The sequence below is a fragment of the Dromiciops gliroides genome, chromosome 4 (genome assembly GCF_019393635.1).
Source record: "Dromiciops gliroides isolate mDroGli1 chromosome 4, mDroGli1.pri, whole genome shotgun sequence".
NCBI classification, from domain to species: domain Eukaryota; kingdom Metazoa; phylum Chordata; class Mammalia; order Microbiotheria; family Microbiotheriidae; genus Dromiciops; species Dromiciops gliroides.
The window spans coordinates 73,004,998-73,021,273 of record NC_057864.1 but is presented as its reverse complement, the minus strand read 5'-3'; the positions used below and the strand labels follow the sequence as shown (position 1 = coordinate 73,021,273).

The window sequence follows — 16,276 nt, the reverse complement described above, 5'->3', positions numbered from 1 at the left end:
ATTGACCATTCAATCCATCTCTATCCCTTCCCCCTCCTAAAAGAGCATTTCATAAAATACTGGTTTTTGCATTCCAGATCTGGAACAGGACACCCATAAAGGTGCTGAGGTGAAAGCACAACTTTACATTTGAAAATCTCTTTTTAGCTAGTCCCCAAGTGTTAGGAATAATAAACTCCAAGGCGGTTACTGATAGTATTAACCACCTGTGCCTCATTCTCGAGGTTTCTAAAAGCACAATCCAAAGAGTACATTACATAATCTAGGAAGACTATAAAGCATCCTAGCACACATGGTGACCCATAGTGAAATCCCATTACAATGAAAAAATTTTTGTGGACAAACCAATTTCCCTTCCTAGCAGAGATTTCACTCGACTGAGAAAGTGCAGATTTTAATACACTGAACTAGACCTTCTTGAAAACATTCTTTCTACATAAATTCAAGTCTACCCATATCTCCTTTTGCTAAATCCAGAAGTTTTAGCCAGGTACTCAGATAGTCGATATGTACATTTTGGGTTGTGTTTATCCCCCAAAGAAGGCAGGAAGAGAGTGGGACTTTTATTGTAATGAGAACAATGACTCAATCTAATACAAGTAAATTCTAGAATTCTCTGAACGTCTAAAGAGTCTCCTAATCCAGTTCAATCAGCATAAAACATTCTTAGGCGCTGAAATCCGAAAAGCACCTTGAACTTGAGCGGGGGAGGAATTTGAGGGCTTCAAATCTTGGATCTAGAGAATGTTAAAAACGAGGTCATCCTTCTCAGCTAGACTGATTCCTAGTCACCCGCCAGCCTGGATACTGACAAATATCTCAGCAATGGCAGAAGATAGGTAATAGCCTGTCCTTCTCCCTCTGCTCCAGCCCCCCCCCCCCCGAAAACATGCTACAATTTCACCAAGGTGACAGATACAGTTCGATGGCTCAGTTGTCCATTCTCCACCAAACGCACTGTTCCAGAGATTTTCTGCAAATTGTTAAAAAGCTATTTAACTCTGAATTCTCATTCTTCCTATATCTGTTCCTTGCAAGAAAGTAGGTAAGAACTCTTTCCTAATGGTGGTTTTCCTAGGCTGGGTCTGCTTTCGCTGTTGCTAGCTGTCATGGGTGCTAAAGGATTATCAGACAATGGTTAGCATAGAGCTGGGACGTAGCTCTGTGTTAGGTATATATAAAGTATTCTATAATACTTTACTCCCCATGGGTCAAATAAGGTTGACCCTTAACAATGGGTTCAAATAAGGTTGGTTCAAAATAGAGAAAATGCACTTAGACGTCATTGCTTTGTCTTCGTGGTGGCAAAACAACTACTTGGACGGATTTCTTTTTAACCCCAGCATTAACTGAATTGGGGGGGGGGCGGAGCTGAATTGACCAGATGTTTTTGCAGTAGTGTAGACAGACTTTAAGTATTCAAATGCCTTTAGGACTGGTGTATTGCTCTAGTCCAACGTTTCCTGATGTTTCCATCCCAATATTCCTTGATTTTTGAGTCTACGAAGGGTAGCCCTAATGTGCTTTTCTTTATAGACTTCTCATTGCTTCTAGGTGTATCCTGCTGAGCTCTGCTAAACAATTCCTCTCCTTCCTGGCGACTCTCACCATTTAGACCCGTTTAGACAGCTATCCCAGCCTTTTTAAAATTCTCCCGTCCTGGAGAGAGTCAATAGATCATTGCGTCAGAATAAAGTTCACATATTAGGCTTAATATCGTTACTACAGTCATCTTCAGTGCACAAAACGACCCGCGTCGTGTCGTTTCTTTCCCTTGCCCACATTTATGTCCTGCCTGTCTAATTTACATCATCAGCACCCTGGTTAGGGACCTTGTCTAATTCTGTCCTAAACCTGCCACATTATTAGCACTCTCGGTAAGGTCTGAATAATAACTACGATAATCGCATAACCACCGTTTAATGGAGCGGTTAGTCAATACAATGATGATAGTATAGAGTGCAGTTGGCTCTAGAGAAACAGACTGACTTGCCTCTCAGGTCTGCTGGGAAAGAGACTTGGGGATACAGAGGTAGGAGGGGGTGGAGGGAGAAAACCCACTTGTAAATGCTTAGAAGTCTGGGAATGCCGGAGCCACTGATGTCCCCGTCCCAGTTCCGTTTTGTCCTTGCGTAGAGCTTGGCCTAAAACCTGGGGAGCGGGAGGTGGCGGGGGGGGGGGGGAGGTTGGAGGCTAGGGTGATTGATGATCTGGGGCGAAAAATCCTCACTGCTTAGGGGTGGGGGACTGGGTTATGAAGAACCGGGGTGCCGCGGGTGCGGGGAAGACACTTCCCCCGTCTGTCCACTACCTGCAACTTGTGCCCCTGCCGGCCGTTCCCACTTCACGGCGCTAAAGTAGTCTCTCCAGAGCGCAGTCTTTTCTCAGCGCTTTCGAGGGGTTACGAGGAGAGAGGGTAGGAGGGTGGTTTCTTTTGGGGAACTACGAAATCCGAGGTTTTGTTGACACATTCCCCTCCACCACCACCACCACCCACTCCTCCGCCCCCAGCTCCGCGGCGGAATTTGGAAACAGGGGTACCAAGATATAAGATACCTGGAGAGGGAGAGGGTCGTTTTCTGCGCGCCACCACAATCCCCCTTCACCGAAAGAAGGACAAAGGGCAGATCCACTAGAATCAGACCAGGTGCTCCACTGGGGAGAGCATCAAGTGCTCTAGAAGTGGCACCTCTGCCTGTCCACCCAGCACTGTCCAGTCACCTAGTCAGCCGGGAAGGCTGCCTTGCCCCGCCTCCCTTCCCCCTCCCCCAGTCTCCGTCTTGATGTCCGCAATAGTCCCTGGGGTCACTGGGAGGTCGCAGGGAGCTTGGCCTCCGAGACCAAAGGGCACTACTCCTCAACCAGTAGTTGCAAAGAAGCGCCAAGTTTCTCCTGGGCCGACCCCACCAAAGCCCTAAGGGCTGGCGTAGGAGCTACTACTGCGGCCAAGCTAGGGACCAACTCTGAACCTGTGCCTTTAGATCCGCATTGGTGAAAGTCCCCCTAAATCCTTAGCCCTTCTCAGCAACTAACACCGTCCAGTAGCCTACTGGATAGGATTTCCAGCCGTCGCACGGATCTTAAACGTTCAGCACTGCGCTACATCTGCATACTAGGATTTCCAGGGGCCCAGAGCCCCAGGTCTTCCAATATGCGCCCGGGGTCATTCCTTCCCAGGCTCCCAAGGTCTCTGGGTGCACTGCCCTCTTCACCCCCAAGCTCCCTTCTGTCTACCGTGACCCGGGGTCCAGAACCAGCCCGCGCTGCCCAAGTTTCTAGAAAAGCTTCTGCCGCAGAGACCAAAAGCCTGGGTTTCGGGAAAGTTAGGATCCAAGTCCTGACCCCGGATTCCGCGAACACAGCTAGATTTTCCAGGTCAGACGCAAGTATTATTCAGGCTCTTTTTATATTGGCCGGGGTGGGGGAAATGTTTCTGTAGTAAGAATTTCATGTGACCGGTTGGCAAATAGAGCTGCTGCCCTTCGGTTTCTTTGATTTAGGGGTAGGGATGCCTATAAGTTATGGGGTATGGTTTGATTTTCACTGTAAGGAGATCTGGTAAAAACTCAAAGGTCTCTTTCCGTCCCCCACCTTCCGATCCTACAAGAGAAGGAAAAGAGAAGAGACAGACCCTAGAGACTATTTTCCTCTAAACACATATGAAATGATTCAGGGGAGATAGTAAATGATGTCCATTCATCAACAGTTCAGGGAAGGGGAGGGGGGAGGGAGAGAGAAGAGACAAAGATTTATTGCAACAATGCCCTTGAGGGATAGAAGGGGGTTGCCTTAGATGGGGCCAAGTTGAAAAGACCTGGGGCAGAGAATAGTTTCCCGGTGGAGGAGGCCACGAACCCTTTCCCCTCCTCCTCCTCCTGTGACCCAGATCCGATTAAAAAATCAAAATAAATTTATGTTTTCCACATGATGTTAATTTTTGGAACAGCTTTGGTTCTCCCAGGAGATTAGGCAGCGGGAAGGGGTTTCAAATGAAAAGAAGGTGAAGTGAGATATGGTAGGAGCGTCCATTCAGTCCTAATCTTTTGCTCCTACTCAGATCCTCAATGTATCCGCCTTCCCGTCCCAACATGAAAGGAACATCATATTGCAGGAATGAAAAGATGTTCTTTCTAATGTCCCTTTATTTCCAGTTGTGACTGGAAAAGGGGAGAAGGGAGCCAAATTTCCCCTCTCCAGAATGTTACTGTATAGGAGAAAGTAGATCAATCATGTACTCTCCCTGTTCCCACAGTCTTCCATCCTCCCTAGACTCTTTGGGCCAATTGAAAGGAAGTACTATGCAAGAATCAAATACACATGTGTGGTATATGTAGATGTGTTGGTGGGGACCAGAGATCTTGGGAATTTAGTGAGGTATTGGGAGGTCAGTGAGATAAGAATACAAAAGGGCTCTGTTTGTCTGCTTCCCAAGTATGAGGAAAGAGGATGACTGGCTTGCAAGTTCCACATCTCCATCATCTCTGGTCCCCAAAGAAGGATCCGCTACACTAATTGGACTTTCCTCTGAGCCCCAGAGGAACCTGGTGTGTGAGTTAAGACAACTTATTTCAGAGCCAAACTGGATGGCTAAATATTCCTCATAGCAAGCAACAAAGAATTCATTGGGAATAGGGGTTGAGGGGGAGAGCGGGCAGGGGTAACAATTAGACACAAAGGAAAGTAGCCTGCAACCCACTGCTAAAATAATCAAAATCTCACTCGTCCTTTGTTAGTCGAAGCCGGAGTAACTTCGGGTCCGACCATTCTAGGGGGAGCGGTCCTTTCCCTCAAAAGCACGAAGTCAAGGAGTCGGTCGGCCAAAAAGCCTAGCCCTAAGGAAAGGAGAGAATGACAAGTCTCTTGACTTTCGACCTATCGTTTTGTTTTGAGGGTTCCTCACACTACAGGATCAGAGATTTAGAGCTGAAAAGGGACGTTACTGTTAACTCCAAAGATAACTTGCGGGTTACATTAGTTCATACAAAAACACCATCTAAAAAGTTAAAATAATTGAACTGGGACCTCGGGGGAGCCTAGCCCTAGAGTTAGATGGGCATAAAGGCAGGTGGAATGTATTTGGGAAAGGGAAATTCATCTCCGCTCCCACCTAAAGTCTTACTCACTTCAACGACAGCTCGCCCAGCGACAACTTTTCACATCCTCTCTAATCCCCGAGCCAAGGAACTTTGGCTGGGTGTGACAGAGCGGGAGATGGTAGGGCAGGTCAGGGACGGAGGGAGTAACAGGGACCTTTGTTCCCACCCCCCACCCCCCACCCCCGTGAGCTCAAGTGTGCTTGCCCTACAGGACTGTGCAAAAAGGGGTTGTGGAGGAGGTAAGGCGATAGTGAGAACAGAGCGGAAAGTAGCCTTTGGCGCCACCTTTGACCAACGGCTGCCAGCAGGCGGTTTGGACCTTGAAGTCTAGCCACCCAGCCCACCCCCCAGAAAAGAAGCTCCCACCCGCAGTGCTAAGATCAGGAACCGGAGGGATCTACCCACCCGCGTACGGTCGTAAAGGGGAGCTCTCCCTCGTTGCGTTCTGCCCTGTGCCGGGGGAACACATACTGGAGATTAGGCAAGTGGCTGAGGGTCGTAGGGTTGACAAAGAGTACAAGAGGGCCTAGAAGATAGTAGGGAAATGGGGAAGTTGCAACTACTTCACTATGCAAAACCTGCAAGGGGACTGTGAAGACGCCGAAACTGGCCTTCTATGAAGGCTTTTTCTTCACTGAAGAACTGGTCAGGTCTCTGCAGTCCAGGCAGGAGAAAATGGGGAGATGTGAACATATAAGAGGTGAAAAAAAGACGGAGAAAGAGAAACCGTCATTCCTTGAACTCAAAAAACTTTTCCAAAAGGAGAAACGAATGAACTTCTGCCTCCCGCCGAAACAACCTGGTTTAACCAACCCTCTCCACGAAGAAATATCACCAGCAGTTCAGTACCAGGCATGGTTCCGACCTCTCAAGCCCGCTGGCCTTCACTGAATAGCATCACCCTTGCACCCAGCAAACGGAGGTGCCTCCCTCGGGTCGCGGGAATGAACATCTCTCATCTTTCCCACCCCCTCCTCGCTTAATCTCCGAAACGCTCAAATACTGGGGAATTGTTTAAATGCTACAAGGAAACTGTAAGGCTTGATAGAATCGAAGTAGCCCGATCCCCCTCTCTCCCCCTCCCACTTTACACACAGCCCAATGAGTTAGCGGTGTCCCCAAGGGGAAAGGAAAAGAGTGGATAGAGGTGCAAAGGAAAAGGAGAGTTCAGGACAATTTCACCAGGTGACCTAAATGGATACACTTCATCCACTGCCGGGAGAGATCCTATTTCTTTCTTTCTTGTCTTTCTTTCTTTCTTCCCTTCCCTACTTCCTAGGGTTTGAGATCCCCGCTGTCTCACAGCGATTTTCCTCCTTTGCAGAATAGGTTTCCCACACTTCACCCCATGTACATTGACCCATTGCAGACCAACAGCTAAAGAGGGTTAAGAGTTAATAAGAAAGCTACCCAAGGTAAGATACCAGGAGTGAGATGTCAAGCTGTCGGTACTGAACCCCAGTAGGGTGGGTATGGTGGATTTGTGTTCCCAGTCCCTCCTCCCAGCGCTCTTCTGACATTGGAAGTCCTAAATGATCCATTTAGGCAAGACCTGGTTTTGCTTGCCCCTTCCCCGCCCCGCCACCTCCTTCTTCCTGAGGGCTACAAAGCTGAGATGAAAGACTAGATGAAAACCCTATCTATAGGGGAGAGGGGCCGGAGGGGGCTAAAACCGCTGGAAAGGAAACAACCAGGAATCCTTCCCTCACAATAAAGACACACAGTAAAAGCGGTACAGACACAGACAGACAGACCAACAGATAGCAGATACATCACACTTCTTTGGCTTAGTAGCTCCCGGGCAATGTATTGAGCTTGGAAGGTGTGAAGACAGAAGTCCCTTTCTTACTCGCGTCTTACCGCCTCCAACCACCCACCCTGATTTCCCACCTTTCAAATAGCATGGGAGTCGAAGTCAGCATCTCACAGTGCGTTCTGGGAGCTTTAGGTGACTAGAATCCCGCCACGACTGGGGTTCCCAGACAGTAGACAGTGAGAGGAAACCTACTGAGAATCTGAAAATACATGAAATCCATACACATTTATACACACCAACTTGTGAACATCACACTTCATATATTCCTACCAACACACACACACACACACACACACACACACAAAGCTGACAACACAGTCACTAAAACATAGCAGGGGCAAACAATCCCCTCCCTAAACATGCCCACATGCCGAGAAGTTATGAGGGTCCGAACCCCAGATCCTTGGAGGGAGAGTGAAGGGGATAGGAAATGCTTGGAGTGTGTGGGAGCCGAGGAAGAAGCAGGGGGTTGGGAGTGGGAAGTAAAAAGAAAGAAATCGGGCAATTTCTGCATACCCACTTCTAGACAAAAGCAAACTCCTAAAGGTGAAATAAAGGAGATGTTTACAGATAGTTGCTTACTAGAAGGAAGACTAATAATTGCTGGTAGAGTAAAAGAATAGCCATTTCTTCCTTCCTTCCTTCCTTCCTCTCTCTTCAACACCATGATCCTCTACACCTACTCTTCAAAAACTCCGAGGGCATGGGTGGGGGGGGGGGAGCCGACTCCCTCATTGGGAGAGTATACACAAGCTAACTCTCCTCGGTGCAGAAACCCAAACCAGAGTGACATAGACCCAAAGAGGTTACACGTGGCAGGTGCAAGTCCTGAGTGGCAGGTAAAGAAGACAGGTCGTTTGGCGAGTTGGTCCTTAGCTAAAATAAACCGCGAGAGAGTAGACGACATTGATATATATCTCGCGGGCATAAGCACAGTTCTATAGCGAGAGAAGCCATTTGTCTCTGTGCACAGACGTGTAAGCGACCTGTGTGTGAACCTCACCTAGAGAACGTTTATACTGCATCAACAAAACGTGAGGGAGAGACACGCGGTGAAGTCGGCTTCGCCGGGACACACAGCTACCGACTCCCAATTATCCGTTTAGGCACTCTCAGTGTCGGAGTGTCAGCCCCCGGGAACCTCATTATGTGTACACTTTTGAGAACAGGCACAGATAAATACAAAACCCCAGAGATAAGTAAGCTTGTAAGAAACAGACTGCTTCAGGTTAATCGCCAAAACAAACAAATCTAAACATCCCTGCGCTGTCTCTCTCAAAGCTTGGTCCAGCAGGAAGAGAGCTGGACAGAGTCTGGAGACCTAGATTCGAATTTTGGCTCGGCCATTTAATACTTGTGTGACCTTGGACAAAACCCGTTGCCTCTCTTTGCCTCAGTTTCTTCATTTGTAAAATGAGTAGGTTGGACTAGGTGGACTTTCCAGACCTAGATCGTAGCTACGAGATACTACAGGCTGTCTAGCGTTCCTGTGCTCACAAGCAGAAGCCCTAGCTCTCAACTTCAAGCTTCAGACTCTCCCTCCCCCGCATTCCTTGGTGGGCAGGAATGTGACTGACAGATTCCCTAACGCTGAGGAGTCTCCAGCGGCTCAGGCTGCGGGCATAGCTGCAAAACAGCCCGAGAGAGATAGCACTCTTCTCCAGAGCCCCTTGTCTGGGACCCTTGCCCGGGTCAGCCCCCAGCCTCCCTAGAGGGCCGCCGGAACCTCTTGGGAGTTGCGCCGGGAGGAGGGGAGGAAGGAAGTCTTCCAACTTCTTGCCAGTCGGGGTGAAGTTGCACAAACTGGGTACTGGGAGCTCTGCATCTCGCCTCTTTGGGGGGAACATACAAGGCGAAGGCATTCTTCTTCCTCCCCCCTCCAACCCTCGGCCTTGTCTGGCTCTCCCTCCCCAGGTCTCCCCAAATAGCACCCTCTCCACTGGCCTCTGAAAAGCTGCGAGCTGCCTGGGATTCCTCCGCCTGTCCCCAGCTCAGACCAAGGACAGAGCTTTCTTGTTTGGCCTCTGGCTCCCGAAGCCCGAGGGAAGGACCCCTCACCCCAGTTTCCCCCATCTGCCACTTCCCCTCCACAATATCAGCCCCAGACTCCTCCCTCTCTCCATTCTGCCTTAACCTTCCCCAACCCTTAGCTCCCACCCGGATCCCACCATCCCAAGCTCCGCTCAGAGCCGCGGCTGCTCGTTACCCTCCCTGCACCATGCAGCCTCCGAGGCTGCCAGTTTTCTTTATTATTAAATCAATGAGGGGAGAAAAGGGGGGGGGTGTCTTACGTTGCATCGGTACACCGAGGATGTCCGGGAGCCCCTTGACAGACCCTTCCGTGGTGACGGCCGAGCTCTGCATCATCTTGGGCAGAGGTGGGAAATAGCTGTCTATGGAAATCTCCCTCCCCTCTCTCACTCACTCTCTCTGACTAGATTCAGAAATTTCAAAATTAAAAAAAAAAAAAAGATAAACCCCAAACGAAATAAGCAAAGTCACAATCGAAAGCCGGTCTCTTCACCCCTCCAGGAGGACTTGTAGGCTGGCACTCCCCCCTGCCCCCCTCCCACCCTTTAGACTATTTCAAATCCCTTTGATCCTGCTCTCCCGGGTTAGTGTGTATCCCGGGTTAAGGCGACGCTGTTGCTGCAGCTCTGCCTCTTTTTTCCCTCCCCCTCCTTCTTCTTCCCTCCCTCCTCCTTCTTCCCCCTTCCTCTCTCCCTCCCCCCTCCTTCTTCTTCTCCACTCCCTCCATCTCCCGCCCCCCCCCCCCTTTTCCCAGCTCAGCTGCTGGTCCCTAGAGGCAGTTTTGATTCATTCACACTGCAGGAGCCGGCGTGACGTAGATTTCCGCAGGGAGGCCCCGCCCTTCAGCCAATCCCCTTACATCATGTGGGCAACCTGAGGCCGAGAAGGAACGTCCGAAGGGACCCAGGTAAACCAGGCCGAAGCTGGGGCTCGGGCTAGGGCGGGGCCTCTGGGGCTTGGAGGGGTGGGGCCACAGAGAGCTTCTCTGGAATGCTCCCTGGGAACCCCGCCCCCTTGGGTCCGGCCTGGGTCCCCGGCCCAAGCCTTGCTCTATAAATATTGCAGCCCAAGCTGCTGCGGCATCAGGTGTTTCAGCAATAGAAGAGAGCTTTTATTTGATTGGATTGGCATGGAATTTTTCAGTCGTGGAGGGAGCCAGAAGAGAAGGGTTGCAAGGGACCCCCAGTTTTATATGCCCAGGTAGACTAGAGTAAAGAATTCACCGTCCCCTCCATTTCTCAGGAAAGAGACTGGGAAGCCCTTTCTCTATATAAAGTGAACAGTTTGGCCCAGTATCCCAACGATTCTTTTACCCGCTTCTCCCCCTGCGGGAGCCTGCTTGTAGGAGCTTTCACAATGTCCATTCTTCGCCTCCTCCCCCACCTCCTCTTGGTCCATTCGTTTCCCAGTGGTTCCCCATCCCCAGATCCAGCTCTCCTCCTCGTCTGGTCGTTTCTTTCTCCCTGTCTGGGGTCTGGCTGAGGCTGGCCCAGGGACCCAGCGGAGGGTGCTAGGCTCAGAAGACGCCGCGGCCGGCCGGCCGGCTCTTGGAGAATAGCCGCTGGAGACTGTGTGCCCTTGGGGACAGGGTGGGACGAGGTAGGCAGGCTCATGTTCCTACCTTTTCGTCCTATATATCCCTCACACAATTTTAAAGGAGGTAAATCGTCCTGGACTTGCCACTATCTGCCTCCCACCAGCAACCCGGGCCAGTGCGCCTTCCTCCCAGCCGGCCACCAGACCGGCTTGGGGCTGCCCCGCCCCCGCCCACTCGCCACTCGCCCCTCGCCCCTCTCCCCTCTCCTATCCCAGCTTAGTTTCCGGACGGTGATGTATCTTTTCCCTTTCCTTTTGCATCTGAGAATTGCAGCAGCTTACTTTGTAAACTGAAAATCGAAGAAGGGCTTAAAAATGAGTATTCTTCCATGTGCATTTCTGCCTCTGGGCATAACACGAATCTACGTATAAATATATACAGCCAAAAAACTGTAAAGGAAAAACGACCATGTTGATAAGCACATGGATTTCCTGTTTTTATTTGCCATGTATACTACCACAATTAAAAACAAATTCCTCGTAAGGCGAATTCGGAAAGTAAATAAGATAGAATGCGACGCGACATAATTAATTCTACTCTAATATCATTACAAGACAATCGAAGATACTTCATCTAGTGCCCTGTAATCGATGTTCAAATGCGCTATAACTCGGCGAAGGCTGATTCTAACACAACACTACCCAAAGCCCTCTTTCTTTAAGGTCGGTGGTCGGTCCCTACTTGGCTAGGATCAGATCACCTCTGCTAGATGGTGGCAGAGGTTTCACCTAGGGCCCTGGGAGCTGAGGTCCGGGTTCTTCCAGGTCCCCGCGTACACGTGAACTTTAATCCCATTTGGCCAAAGGGTCCGAGCGGGGGCGTCTCTTAAAGGTCACGCGGATCCAGTCTTCTTTCCACTTCCCCTCCCGCACGCTGCTGCCCGTGGCCAACTCCAAAAGGGAGGCGAGACCTCCCACTTCGTTTTCTGTCCAAACCCCCAAATCCTCACCCCCTAGATCAGGGATTCTTAACCTTTTGGGCAGTCTAGTGAAGCCTACGGATCCCTACTCAGAATAATTTGTTAAATGCAGAAAATAAAAGCTTTATAAAAGAAACAAATTATATTAAATTAAATAACAACAAAAGTCCCCGCATCCGAGATTAAGAACTTCTGCCCTTGCCTGTCTCCAGGCTTGGTAGGAGCAGAATGGCGAGTGATATAAGGGGTTAAACGTCTTTTGAATCCAAGGTAAATTTCCTTCTCTCTAAGCGAAATCTTCACCTGAGTTGTAAGCAACCACCCTGCCGGCCACACCCTCTGACTTTGCCTGAGGTTGACTGGGGCAGCCCCCTCACCTGGCATTTCACCTGAGTAAACAAACACACCGCGCTTAACCCCAAATCTTGTCTCTTACCCTTTGCCCTACCTCTACACCAAAGAATACGTCGTCCTGGCTCCCAAGGAGAGTGACAACCTTTGAATTGCGCCTCCTGCAGACTGGTTCTGTCAGCATTTTCAAAGCAGTCTGAGGGAGTCATCAACTCTTTACCTGGACCAACTTGACAGTAAAAACAAAATATGCACTATTAATGCGGCTAGGATCCCTTCTTCGACCTTTTCCTGGGTCACATGCACCTGATGGTTGGCTAATATCATTAGCTTTAAGAAAGAGATTATTAGTTGTATTTTCAATTTTTATTACAGTACTTTCTACAGTCTTTACTCTGGTTGAGAGCTGGAAGTGACCTCAGAGCCCACAGAATCTAACTCCCTTATTTATCAAATGAGGGATCTGAGGCTGACAAGGGACTTGCACAGGGTCACACAACAAGTAAGTGTCTAAGGACAAAATTCAAACTCAGGTCTTCCAAACTCCAAGTCCAGTGCCCTATCTACTACATGAAGTTGTTTCTTTTTAACTCTTCACCTGCTATTCCCACCTTTTGATAGTGCGGTGAGAAGAAATGTACAACTAGGTGGTTCAGTGGATAGAGAGAATCAGGCCTGGAGTCAGGAAGACTCAACTTCTTGAGTACAAATCTGGTCTCAGACACTTGCTAGCTGTTTGACCCTGAGCAAATCACTCAACCCTGTATGCCTCAGTTTCCTCATCTGTAAAATGAGCTGGAGAAGGAAATGGCAAACCACTCTAGTATCTTTGCCAAAAAAACATCAAATGGGGTCATGAAGAGTTGGACAACGACCGAATAATAGCTTTGCAGTCAGTTGGACAACTCAGGAAATCAAAAGTCTATCTCCTTTCAAACCCACCCTTTTTCTCAGCAGGTGAATTAGGTTATTAATTTTGATCTCCCAATTTATCCAAAACCCATCCAGGGATGGAGGACAGTGTAAAAAACCATTGGCCCCCAGCCTCCATAGAAATTAATTTCCTTACAAATTCTCATTTATATGACTCCCATATATTATTTCTTTTGAACCTCACAAGAACCTAGTGAAGTGGGTAGTACAGGTATTATCATTCCCATTTTATGGAAGTTCAATGACTTGCCCAAGGAAGTCAGTGTCAGAGTCTCTTGGTTGGTTCCACTCTTCTGACTAAATTCAATGCTCTTTTCTTTCCAATGCATTATGAGGCAACAATACCTCGTAATAACGGGTGCAGGAGAGGGAGGAGGAGGACTGATTGCAAATATTGACACCCAATTTATTTAATTTATTTAAATAACATTTTCAAGTCTATCCCCAAAAAGCTGCCCAGAAAGCTGTTACTGTAATCTTTTCTGGAAACAGGTGTTTTTTGTTGTTGTTTTCTTTGGGGGGGGGTGGGCAATGAGGGTTAAGTGACTTGCCCAGGGTCACACAGCTAGTAAGTGTCAAGTGTCTGAGGCTAGATTTGAATTTAGGGCCTCCTGAATGCAGGGCCGGTGCTTTATCCAACGATCCACCCAGCTGCCTGGAAACAGATTTTTTGAAAAGATTGGCAGTGGCAGGGGAAGGAAAGAAAGAGGATGAGATAGGTGGAAGAAATACTGGAGATCATTGCTAATATCATCTCCCAGAGGCAACTGGCAGAGTAAGGGATAGAGCTCTGGACCTGCAGTCAGGAAGACCTCAGCTCAGATCTGAACTCAAACCCTTACTGTGTGACCCTAGGCAAGTCATTCTTGACTCAGTTTCTTCAACTGTAAGATGGGGGTTATAATAACACTGACCTCTTCTGGCTTATTGTGAGGACCAAATAAGATATTTGTAAGAAAAGTACTTAGCACAGTGCTTGACATAGTAATCAATGAATAAATGCTTATTTCCTCTGCATTTGACCTTAAGTTTCTTGAGACCCAATGTGGTGGTGGTGGGGGGCAGCTAGGTGGCACAGTGGCTAAAACATTGGCCCTGGATTCAGGAGGACCTGAGTTCAAATCTGGCCCCAAACACTTGACACTTAACACTTACTAGCTGTGTGACCCTGGGCAAGTCACTTAACCTTCATTGCCCCACAAAAAAAAAAAAAAACAATGTGGTTTACTGCAGGTTTTTTTTTCTTTTTAATATTTTGATAATGGTTTCAGTATAATTCGTCTCCTTTGGAATCCTATGCATTTTATTTTACTTGTTTAAAAACATGATTCTGAAGAGGGGTCCATAAGCCTCCCCAGACTGCCAAAGGGATCTTTGACACCAAAAAATATTAAGAATACCTGGTTTAGAAGGTAGTGATCCAGCCTCCCCTTCTAATGCACCGTCTGGCTATTTAGCCCCAGGCAACAAGACTGCAAGTTGCTTGGCTATAGTCAATGTGGCTGGGTAGAGGGAGGATCCTTACCAAGAATTCCCTATTTCTATGAAATCAGAGCTGATCTTTTTTTTTCCTAAGTATTGAGAATACTAGATCTGAAGCCAAAGAACATGGGTTTAAATGGGGTTTCTACCATTTCTATGACCTTAGGCAAATCATATAACCATTTGGGGCCTCAGTTTCTTCAACTGTTAAATGGAGGGAGGGTGGATCAGATGATGTCTAAGGTCCCAAGTCAATGATGCCATGTCCTACAGCAATAGTTTAAAATCCCATTAAACTCAGGAGGCACAATTGTTCTCACCTTTAATAATAATAGCCAGCCTTTACAGAGTGCTCTCTGCAAAGCACTTTAAACCATCACCTCATTTTATCTTCACAATAATCCTTGGAAATAGATGCCATTCTCATCCCCATTTTACTGGGAGGAAATTGAGACAAAAAGAGGTTAAAGGTGAGGGAGGGGGGACAGCTAGGTAGTGCATTGGATAAAGCACTGGCCCTGGATTCAGGAGGACCTGAGTTCCAATCCGGCCTCAGACTCTTGACACTTACTATCTGTGTGACCCTGGGCAAGTCACTTAACCCTCATTGCCCCACAAAAAAAAGAGGTTAAAGGACTTGCTCAGGTTCACACAACTGGTATTGGTCTGAGGATTGGAACTCAGGTCTTCCTGACATCAGGTTCATTGTGTCACCTAGCTACTTTTGCATATTGGCTCCTAATATCCTAATATCATAACATATATACAGCAAAGGTGAGGAGTAAGAGTATTCCACGCATAGGGAGGCCTATAGAGACTTGGTCTGAGAATAACAGGTCTCAGGGTGAGGGTGGGGGTGGCACTGACTGCCTGGTATAATAATATATTTAGAGATAGAAAGGATCTTATAGATGACCTGGTACACCTTTAAAATTTTGTGGATGAGAAGAGTGAGAAGCAGCCTTTGTCCATGGTCACACAGGGATCAGCCAACGTGAGACTATAGTGCTGTCCCTCTAGCTGTAAAATCAATACTTTTCCCCCACTGGACTATGACTGTTATGAAGGACCCTGGAGCAACCAGTGTACTTCTGAGTTGGGGTTTCTTTACAAGCACACTTCCATGTGGTACTAGATCTATCAGGGAAAGAAGAAGGAAGGCTGGTCCCCCCGACCTTTACCCAAGAAAGTGTTATCAGCAAGACCCCTAAATTTTGCCTTCTAGCCAGAGAAGGAAGATTTCTTGGACACCCCTTGTCTTGGAAATTGTCTCATGAGTAACCTCACATGCATGAGTTCAGGGATCTGACTTTTCTATCCAGAAAAAGAAAATTCCCTTAATATTCTAACTCTTCAAGAGATAATCTGATTGGGCATGTGGCTTCCAAGGTTGGGCAGAGTAGTGGTAAGGGACCGAAAACCATCATTACAGGGAAGCAAGAAACCTGGACTTTCCATTCTGCCTTTAACAATGAGTTATTCAGACTGTATACCTTGGAAGAAAAGGAGGACAGAAGCCTGTGCTAAGTAGATTTCTCTTCTTAGGGAATCCAAAGCCTCCCAGAGTATCTGTAGAGTGGGAAAAGAACAAAAATGGAATGGTGGGATCTAGAGGGCTGCAAAGTTTAATTCCCATCAGAGTGAAGTACAAAACATGAGGCTGTGCTATGTATGGAGGACTTTAGAAACCTATGGAGGGGACAGCTAGGTGGCACAGTGGATAAAGCACTAGCCCTAGATTCAGGAGGGCCTGAGTTCAAATCTGACCTCAGACACTTGACACTTACTAGCTGTGTGACTCTGGGCAAATCACTTAACCCTCATTACCCTGCAAAAAAAAAAAAAGAAAGAAAGAAACCTATGGAAAAGTGGGACCCACTTAAAAGGGAGGAAAAATGAAATGATTATTTATGGAATAATTTGAGGGCCTGATGTTCTACATTTGTTTATGGACTCTGGTGAGTCCATTCTGTTTTCTGGGGGGTCTTCTGTGCAGTTAAATAAAGACTACTCGGTAGGCAAAAAGTACAATTGTTACTTCAGTGTTTGTA

The 16,276-nt window shown here is 47.8% G+C and overlaps 1 protein-coding gene across 1 annotated transcript in view; it reads right to left on the bottom strand.

Annotated features, from left to right (window-relative positions):
• The window catches only part of LHX4 (LIM homeobox 4), a 67,704-nt gene extending 58,425 nt beyond the window's left edge, over positions 1-9,279 (bottom strand). The window contains exon 1 of the mRNA XM_043962575.1: positions 9,204-9,279. Coding sequence (XP_043818510.1) covers positions 9,204-9,279 — 76 coding nt within the window. The remainder of the gene's footprint in view (positions 1-9,203) is intronic.
• Positions 9,280-16,276: the final 6,997 nt, after the last annotated feature.